Source organism: Pseudorasbora parva, chromosome 21, assembly GCF_024679245.1.
Source record: "Pseudorasbora parva isolate DD20220531a chromosome 21, ASM2467924v1, whole genome shotgun sequence".
In the NCBI taxonomy this organism is placed as follows: Eukaryota; Metazoa; Chordata; class Actinopteri; order Cypriniformes; family Gobionidae; genus Pseudorasbora; species Pseudorasbora parva.
The window spans coordinates 20,691,802-20,702,636 of NC_090192.1; the positions used below are offsets into that span (position 1 = coordinate 20,691,802).

Consider the following 10,835-nt stretch of genomic DNA (forward strand, 5'->3'; position numbering starts at 1 on the left):
CAGTTGAGTAAAAAAATATGATTCTTTAAACTTTCTCGAAATATTGTCTTAACATCTCGAAATAATAAGAAACTTTCTCGAACTTTGTCTTAATATCTCGAAATAATGAGAAAATATTTATCGAAATATTGACTTAACATCTCCAAATATTGAGAAACTTTCTCGAAATATTGACTTAACATCTTGAAATAATGAGAAACTTTCTCGAAATATTGACTTAACATCTTGAAATAATGAGAAACTTTCTCGAAATATTGACTTAACATCTTGAAATAATGAGAAACTTTCTCGAAATATTGACTTAACATCTTGAAATAATGAGAAACTTTCTCGAAATATTGACTTAACATCTTGAAATATTGAGAAACTTTCTCGAAATAATGACTTAACATCTTGAAATAATGAGAAACGTTCTCGAAATATTGACTTAACATCTTGAAATATTGAGAAACTTTCTCGAAATAATGACTTAACATCTTGAAATAATGAGAAACTTTCTCGAAGTAATGTCTTAACATCTTGAAAAAATGAGAACCTCTTTCGAAATAATGAGAACCTCTTTCGAAATAATGATATAACATCTCGTAATAATGACTTAACATATCGAAATATTGAGAACATTTCTCATAATAATGACTGATTTTCTCGTAATTATGACTTAATCCACGCATGGGCAATTTGCGGGCAGCAACTTTAGTAGCCTACACATCAAGCGAGGCGCGCAGCAATGTGCTATCTTATTCATTTCTTTTTGTTCTATTACTGTTGGATAAAAACTGCTGCCCAATCACAACCTCGTATTTCTGTTGAAACTTTTCGGCAGCAGAACTCTGTTTCCCTGTTGTTTACAACACCATCCAACCAACGTGTTTGCGTGTGTTTCCAGAGGTTTGAAGCTGTTCAATGAATGTTGCCACCTCATGCAGCCACCTCTGTTCTTTCTGCACCAAAGATCGTTCTTGTTTAAAATCCTCTCAAGAACGCATTTGGTCAGAGATTCAGTGCAATTCAGATAATAAGATAAGGCAATAATTTAATCATTAGCTAAAACCACAGTTAAAATAGGCTACTCCTTAATGTGTTCACAATTCATCCTGTGTCGGGTCGCGATAGATCAATGAGCAGCATAATGTTATAATTTCGAATTAGTAGCCTAAATCCTAACTTCGTTTGCATGAATCAGCAACACCGGCACCCTATAGAGTGAGTTGCATGTGTCGTAATAATGAGAAACTGAGATATTAAGTAATTATTTCAAGAAAGTTTCTCAATATTTCGAGATGTTAAGTCATTATTTAAGAACGGTTCTCATTATTTCGAGATGCTAAGTCATTATTTCAAGAAAGTTTCTCAATATTTCGAGTTAAGTCAATATTTCAAGAAAGTTTCTCAATATTTCGAAATGTTAAGTCATCATTTCAAGAACGTTTCTCAATATTTCGAGATGTTAAGTCATTATTTAAGAAAGGTTCTCAATATTTCAAGAAAGTTTTTCAATATTTCGAGATGTTAAGTCATTATTTCAAGAAAGTTTCTCAATATTTCGAGATGTTAAGTCATCATTTCGAGAACATTTCTCAATATTTCGAGATATTGAGTCATTATTTCAAGAAAGTTTCTCAATATTTCGAGATGTTAAGTCATCATTTCGAGAACATTTCTCAATATTTCGAGTTAAGTCAATATTTCAAGAAAGTTTTTCAATATTTCGAGATGTTAAGTCATTATTTAAGAAAGGTTCTCAATATTTTGAGATAGGTTCTCAATATTTTGAGATGTTAAGTCATTATTTCAAGACCGTTTCTCATTATTTAGAGATGTTAAGTCAATATTTTAAGAAAGTTTCTCAATATTTCGAGATGTTAAGTCATCATTTCGAGAACATTTCTCAATATTTCGAGTTAAGTCAATATTTCAAGAAAGTTTTTCAATATTTCGAGATGTTAAGTCGTTATTTAAGAAAGGTTCTCAATATTTTGAGATAGGTTCTCAATATTTTGAGATGTTAAGTCATTATTTCGAGAAAGTTTCTCAATATTATGAGATGTTAAGTCATTATTTCGAGAACGTTTCTCATTATTTTGAGAAAGTTTCTCATTATTTTGACTTAAAGAATCATATTTTTTACTCAACTGTGGCGGAAACGGGCTTCCATAGCTAGACGATACTCGCAGCAGATTAGATTTGCTGCCGCTTAGGGTGCATATAGATTTCTAGGCTACCCAAAACTAGCATTTTGTTTACATTTTTGTTTTCCTTGTGGTGATCTAAATATACGATACAGTTGGAAAATTGGCACCTGTGCTGCAGTTTTACTGCTGTGGCCAAAAGTATCAGCAATGACATAATTGTATTGGCAGGTCACTGTTGTTGTTTTTTTGGCCATGGCACAGCATGTAACATCATTTATTAATCATATCAGTAAAAGGGAAGATGTGAAGTCAGGTGAAATCACATTCTCATTGGATTACAAGTACAGACTGATTGCTATAAAATGAGGGAAGAAGTGCTTTCCAATCATTGTTATTGTTTCAGCAATTGTTACCCCAAAGAAAACATGCACCCATCATTGGTTTGCATTCAAATGGCATCACAAGCAAGGAAATTGCTGCAAAGAAAGTTACATCTGAAAGAATAATTTACTGGATCAGCATGAACTTCAATGAAAGGGGTTCAACTGCAGTGAAAATGCTTCATGGAGGTCTAAGGAGTTAGCTATGGATTTCCAAAATTCTGGCCATATTCTGTCATGTGTAAAGAATTGTTTTAAAACATCCTGCAAGAGCAACTTCTCCCAACTATCCAGGAGCATTTTGGTGATAATCTGTCCAACATGATGTGGAATCATGTGACAAGGCAAGAGTGATAATGAAGTGGCTTTGATCAGTAGCCAGGCAACTCTCCGGATCTAAATCTGTGAAAGAACCTGTGGTAAATCCTCAAAAGGTGAGTGGACAAGCAGAAGCCCCCACACATTTTGGTCCACTCCGAGCACTAATAAGGCAAAAAACACCATCAGTCAGGGATCTGGTTCAGAAGCTGATATCCAGCATGTGGTTATGAAAAAGGGTCAACATTGTAAATATTGACACTTCTCATATATTTTATACTTTAACCATTAAAAGTCTTTAGAACTTATGGAATGTGTACTGCTTTCCAGTACAGGCCTACCACAGAAACGTGAACAAATCTACAATTACTGAAGCTGCAAACTTTGTGAAACACAAAATTACGTCTCTATGAACCAGGGCCATCAGTAATGGGGTGAAAGGTGCTGGTAACAAATCTTTTCTATGTTCTTGGTCTTGACCCATATTAAAAAAAATAAAAAAACATCTCCCCCTCCACACATTGATGAAAATGAGAGGGGAGGAGATGTGAAGGAGGATTTTTCAGGCGTGACTTTTTACTGCACCGAGTCGAAGTACATGTTTAGTATGTTTATTTAAATGACTGAAACCAATTAGAATGGTCAGAAAGAAAAGTACAATAAGATGTGGGAATCACCATGAAGCACCATTTGAAGGTAGCCTACATCAATTTCTGAAATATGGTTATGGGTTACAGGAGCACATGACAATCATATTTAAATTGATACAAAATTTAACATAAAACAAAAGTGTGTGTGTGTGTGTGTGTCCTTGTTTACATTGTGGGGACCAGCAGCGTTCCCCACTTTTCAAAATTAGACTTAAACATACGTATGAGTTTTTTTTTGAGAAAGTAAAAATGCAGAATGTTTCCTGTGGTGGCTATGTTTGGGGGTAGTGGAATAGAATGTAGGCCTACCTGTTTGTACGGTATAAAAAACGTTATGGAGAGTCCCCACAAAGATCAGAAAGGTGTGTGTGTGGATAAGCCTTTTTGAAGGTTTTCTGATTTTTTGTATTTTATTTTGCGTGTTCAGAAAAAAATGTTTTCTGAGGCAACGTAGTGCGATCTTGCGATAAGGATGGTTTTCGAGGATGTGTTTGAAACATGACGTTATCACGTATGTTTTTAAATAAATAAAAATATTTCTTGACATAAAAAAAAGATTTCTTCTTTTGTATTGTTCGCTCAGCATTGTCTTAATATGTGAATTAATAATTTCCTCTCTGATTCTGTATCGTTATTGCGCAACGTTGCCCTATGGCCTAAAAAATGTGGGGCCTTTGCATGGAAACATTTGGCCACATGCTAGCATTGTTAGCATTCTAGACATGCATGAGAACATTCAAACTGCCCACCTGCATATAGAATGCAGTTCATAACATACTCATTACATTAGCTTATGTATTGATTTTAAACATAGCTTGCGCTCGCATTGATATAAATTTAAAAAGCAAGAAGACCTTTAATTTTCCTTTCACTTTTTTTAAACACATTTAATGACTGACTCTCTGTCGCTGGAAAGTGAATGACAGATAGCGCTGTGCAAAACGATTTTTTGCCCACACTTTCATAACTGACTACGCAGATATTTTAGTCTTAGATAACTTGTCTTGATCTCTATTGGCTCGTGAAGTGAATATACAGCTGAAGTGGCCAATCAACTACCGCGCCTCATTGACTATTAACAACAGGCAGACTTGAAACGATATTCATTGGTCAAAACGTTCAACCTATGAAAATAAAGCGATTTGAGGTGGGACTAGTTAAGTAACTTCGTGGTTTGGACAGACCTTGTGACTGACCGCAATACAAACTTTTAGAATTTTCAGTGTCGAGCATTAAAAGTACTCTTCATGAGACTGACATTTTGATTAATTGAAAGCTGATTAATCGTCCCCTTGCCTGTTCTTGAGAAACTGATACTGGTTTGACATGTCTTCAGAAATTCCGGAGATATTCAAAGCCTTGCTTGAGCACCCATTCTCTGTCCCATCAATTGATGACAACGGTAAGAATTTCTCTCATTGACACATTAACGTTACATGTAAATCGGGACACACCTATTTACCTGTATTCCCACTAACTTTATACCGTCTGTAATTGCCACAACTGGCATGCTGCAGGATTTTACTGGTGACACGTTATACTACAGCAAGCATTAAAATATATCAAGTGGTTTAAAATATGATCTACATTTACTGAGTTTCCAGTTTTATATCACTAATAAGACATGCAGCCTTTTTTTCAACTGCAAATATTGTTTATAGAGAAATGTTTCCTAGCATCTGTTTTCATAGTTAAACTATGGATAGCAAAATTGCCTTAAGCAATTTATTTATTTAGCAAATTATCCTTTACATCCTGACAACAATGCATAGATTTACATCAAGTAACCTAAATCAAATGCAAACATGAAAAACTTAATTTCACTGGGATAAATGATGAAAAAGCATCTTCGGGACGATATGATTTTGTCATCTATATGTGGGACTTATATTTAAAAAATGCTAAAATCTTTTTAGAGGTCAATTAAATGTGCAAATAATATATATTATTGGCCTGTGTTCATTTGCAATGCATCATGCAAGATATCATATCGAACAGATCATGAAATATGACCGAATAGCAAACACTTTATATAACCTGTCGTATACTCAAGGGGAAGATAATTACAAATCATTCTACACGCGAGACATGCGATGTTTGTCCTATACCTTTTCTACTTCGCGATTGGTCTGAATGAGTATGAGTGCACGTGCGAGGCCATGTGCCAATATAGATACTGGCTGTTCTCCCGCGAGACATGAGCTCATTAAGTGCAATGACGAAGCATATTAGGCTATTGTTTATTAGTGTGTTAATCCCTACACAGCTGTGTTATTACCTGGTTATTACTTATTAGTTAAGGCTTGAAGAACAGTTGTAAAATTAGTTGATTTTTAATAAATTGGTATATTTATTACAGACACGTAAAAGGCATTCGATTTTATAGTTTTATATGACATATATGACTCTATATCGTCAGTGTATATATGGGTGTCGACATTATTAGTGAAAAATAATAAAAAACCTTTTTGACGGAGTCGCTTTAGAAGTCAACCACGCCTGCGTCGTTACGTTTTTAATAATTCATGAGAGGAGAGTCACAACCAACCAATCCACGTCGAAAGGGGCGTGGATATTAAAACAGTTCTGTAGCTAACTGGAAAATCGGGTCAACCGCATGATGAAATATACTTGGTGAAAAGAAAGGTGTCGACTAGGGAGCTGATTTCATTTTTTTTCACCTAGTTCCCAGCGTATAGAAGATATTTAAATCTTTTATTAATCAAACTAGGTAAGCGATTTGAAGTCGCTTTTAAAGTTGAGCTATTCTCCTAAGCGCCGGTAAAATGGATGCGAAGCCTATTTCCGTCAAGGTGGACTCTGGTGCTGATTCTCCGATTGGCTTCCCGGTAGTTTTAAAGAAAATCATGGAGATTCCGCCACCGAATCTTCTCGAAGGCGATGATGGTAAGTGCCTCTGCAGCTGTCGCGCGCTTATGGCTGCGCAGCTTGCCGTCGTCGAATTGCAGAATGCGTATCATCAAATGCCTTCTGTATGCAAATACAACGACAGACCAGGACTCTTTATGTAAATACAGCATGTCTTTTTGTGCTATTTATAACTTGGTTCGTGGCACTTAATGCCTCACTGTTGCAAACTAAAACAAAAAAAACAAACAAAAAAACGACGTGACTAAACGTTAGCGATGTCTACTTCCTACATTAATTGTTCTATGTTTAGAGTCTGATCTGAGTTGGTTAAATAACGATTATCCTTTTTAGTACTATTTAATGTACATGCAAATTATATAGCTGTTTTAAATGACTTTTTGTTTTTGTATGCTGAATCTTGCAACTGAACTGAGGTATATGAAATTAAAGGGATAGTTCACACAAAAATGAAAATGTTGTCATCACTTAACGTTACTCACCCTCTTATTGTTCCAAATCTGTATTTTTTTTTCTGTTTAACACAAAAAATAGTTTTTTTTGTTCCTAATGGATGCAAATGGCTACAACTGTTTGAACATTGAATCTACTTGAACATTCTTCATTATATATATATATATATATATATATATATATATATATATATATATACATATATATATATATATATTTATATATATATATATATATATATATATATATATATATATATATATATATATATTTGTGTTCAACAGAACTATCCATTTAAAGCATTTTTTTTAATCTAGTTCTTTAAATGCTCTTTTCGCAATAACCAATTTGTGGAAATGCGTCAAACTTCCAGTCACTAAATTTGGAACTAATAGTTTACCCCCCAAAATGCAGTTTCATCTACCGAGTAACAACTTCTCAGGTGAATATTTTTTGCCCCGTCTATATACTTATTGCAGTCTTTTAATAGAGACTCTCTGTGTTTGTTTGTCAGCCTTTCTGATGTAAGATGTGGGACTGTCACAATTAGTTTATTGTGGTAATTTTGATATTGCAGAAAATGATAAAGATAAACTCTTTGAGGATGTGGACTCTGGAGGTGTCAGTGGAATGGGACCATCAGCCGCCTTAACGCCTGCCATCTGGGAAAAGACCATTCCTTATGATGGCGAAACCTTCCACCTGGAATACATGGATCTGGAGGAATTTCTCATGGAGAATGGCATTGCTACCACAGAGGATGAGCAAAAGAGCCTAGGGAAGGAAAACTTACAGCTGGCAACTGAAAAACCATCCATATCCTCTACAAGCGAGACAGCCCCAGCAATCTCTCTTATGCCAGTCATGGAACTGGATCAGTGTGAGGAGGAAGTGGTCACAATCATGACATCCAGCTCTAGCTCAACAGACACCAAATCAGGTCAGCTGAGCAAAAACAGACCAAAGTGTACTTTCTGTCTCTACTTTCTGAATATCTGATTGTGAGATTCACAATGCAAGCAATCAAGCTATATTCAAACATTCAATTAAAATACCACTAAGTAACAAAACACTACTAGATTTAATTTAATTTTGGGATTTACTAATTCGCTTTTCACTACAGATGAGGACCGTGTCACGCCAGACCCCATTAATCCAGAGGATATTGAGGTAGAGATCAACTTTGAGCCAGATCCCACAGACCTTGTGCTCTCCAGCATACCCGGAGGGGAACTGTTTGATCCCCGCAAACATCGCTTCTCCGAGGAGGAGCTGAAGCCTCAGCCTATGATCAAGAAAGCAAAGAAAGTATTTGTGCCCGAGGAGAAGAAGGTAAATACACTCACTAAAATTAAAATGTAAACAGAAAATATAAAAGTAAATACTAATTCAAAATATCAATAAAACCTATAATAGTATGCCAATCATACTAAAATAACACTGCCCGAAATATTACCTTAATTCTGTATAACATTACACTTGAACTCTGATCAAAAAAGCCAAGCGAGTATTTGTGCCTGAATTCAAGAACCTTATTATAATAAGTTACACCCTAAATGTGAATTTGGTGATGATCATTGCATAAGTGTGTTATGTAAATATATATATTAAACATTTTTTATGTCCACTTACTATTTCAGGATGACAAATACTGGAATCGGAGGAAGAAGAATAATGTTGCAGCCAAACGTTCTCGAGATGCCAGGCGGCTTAAAGAGAATCAGATCACAGTACGAGCGGCCTTCCTGGAGCGAGAGAACACGGTGTTGAGGCAGGAAGTGGCAGAGTTACGCAAGGACTTTGGGCGCTGCAAGAACGTTGTGGCACGCTATGAAGCCAAATACGGACCACTGTAAGGGACAATTGTGCACAGAGAATCTGCATATAAAACTCTTACAAGTGAAGTAGAACACTGTTACAAATGTGGTGATTTACAAACTTTTCTCTTCTTTTTCAAGTGCTCCGGCTGAAGACCTCTAAACAATTATTGATTTATTTGTGTTGTCGAAAGGCAATAAATTAATAATGGTATGGAACAAAGAGGAGAAGACAGGAGATAAGTGAATGAATGATTCAAACTGTAGAGCCAAGTGACATTCATATGATTATGAATCCTGCTGGCCTCATACTTTCAGTGCAACCGCATACACAATATTTCCAATAGAGCTTTTAGGTGCTTTTTTGTAATGCATCAAGTTAGAAAAGGTCTTCCCCCTACCTTTTCTTGTTAAACGCTATGTTTAAGGAATAATGTATGTTGAAAGTCACTGGTCTTTATTCATAAAGAAGGACTGGCATTGACTTCAATATACTTCCTTATATGTCAGCATGTTTAACCCTGAAAAATGCTATTAATTCTAAGAATTTCTTTAACAAACTTTGTACACTGTACGACTAATTGGTGCATTTTTTTCTGTAACATTACAGTTAAAATGCTATTATTGAAAAATGGGGAGAATGTATAATTTCAAAAGTGTGTCATTACAGGTAACTGTAAAAACTGTAAGCAGGAAAGGTAGTTTTATCTGCAAAAAAAAACATGTTTTGTCTGTCAGCAAGTGCTAGATATTATTTTGTAGAAAATGTACTGAAAATATGTGCACTGTACATCTGCAAAACTAAACAAATATAGATTTAGATGGACTCTTTCATAATAACTCAGTATATCTTCTAAAATCATACCTTGTTTACTTTACCGTTGTGGTTCACCCTTTCTGGGAAAGAACTGTACATGTGACAGACCTTGCATTTGTTTAGAACAAATGAAGTGCTGATATAGCAGGTTTTTTCTTATATGCATCATATGATATATATATATATATTTTTTAGATAACTTCAAATATTTCACAAAAATGGCTTTGCAGTGAACCACACCGTTAATAACTCAGAGTCAACAAGGATCCGTAAGTGTCTTCAGCTGAGTGCCTCTTTGTAAAGTGCACTAATGTGTTACAAATCAGAAACCGAACTCTTCTAAGGGCATCTGCCCCCTGCTCGCCATTGGCCTGCTTTTTCAGGTACATATTTTGTGCAGCTTGTCTCTGTTATTTTGAAACGTGAGGTGCTTCTCAAATGGAAGACTGCATCCTAGTGAGGCTGTGTTATTTTAGTCATCCGGAGGCTTGTAGGCTAGCCCTCATTAAATGCTAGAATCTGACGGTTCAGTAAGTGCACATTCATGTCACACGTTCATGTTCAAACAACTCAACAATGTGTGCAAATGATTGTGGACACGAAGGATATACTTGATGCATCCTTCAAATTAAGGACTCGAAACGAAGGCCACCTTTATAGGAGCATTTAAATTGAGAGTCCTTTGACAGAGCTTGCAGCCTTTTGATTAAGAAGCACCCGTAATATCATCAGGGGGAATAAAGATACAAGGTTTAATTCACAAATTTCACAAACAGTCTTGTGCTCGCCGGTTATTGTCGTGAAGTGGATAGTAGGTCATCGTTATTACTAAGTTTAATTTCTTAGTACATATGATCATATTTGTCATTTTTCATGTTTTGTGGAAAGGGAACTTGTATGTAATGTCATCCTGACCAAAGGTAACTTTGATCAAAACTCCGAGGATATCATTTTCTGTAGCTTATCAGGTGTTTATCAGGTGTTTAAACTTTTCATATCTGTGGTCTGTAGACACTCTTTAATGGTGCACTCACAGTTTGTCATTCTCTTGAGCTTCCTTTGTGACGAGTGTGAAATGTGAGATGAGTAACAACAATAGATTAAAATGTTTTGAATAGTGACTGGTTATGAATAGTGAATAGTCTCTGGCGCGAAGAATTTCTTCTATTGAACTAGAAGAGAACTTGGTTGCATATGAGATGCCAACTTTGTTGCAGTAAACATCTTTTGTCAGATTTTAATGTTTTTCTAATTTTATTGTTCTTTTTTGATGAAAGAATTTTCTTTTTAAGTCTTATTAAAATGTTTTGACAACGTAAATGTTTTCTCAGTGTCTTGGCTGTTTCATGCTGTACATATTATTAAAGAACTCAAAAATG

General features: G+C 35.2%; 1 protein-coding gene across 2 annotated transcripts; it reads left to right on the forward strand.

Annotated features, from left to right (window-relative positions):
* Window positions 1-4,633: 4,633 nt before the first annotated feature.
* tefa (TEF transcription factor, PAR bZIP family member a) lies at window positions 4,634-10,835 on the forward strand. Of its 2 annotated transcripts, none has more exons than XM_067429390.1 (5): window positions 4,634-4,882; window positions 7,400-7,762; window positions 7,946-8,154; window positions 8,463-8,674; window positions 8,781-10,835. In XM_067429390.1, exons 1-5 carry the CDS (start codon window positions 4,807-4,809, stop codon window positions 8,800-8,802), a joined length of 882 nt encoding a protein of 293 aa, XP_067285491.1. In that variant the 5' UTR covers window positions 4,634-4,806; the 3' UTR covers window positions 8,803-10,835. The 2 variants fall into 2 exon arrangements, with proteins under 2 accessions (XP_067285491.1, XP_067285490.1); XM_067429389.1 differs by lacking the exon at window positions 4,634-4,882 and adding an exon at window positions 6,059-6,387.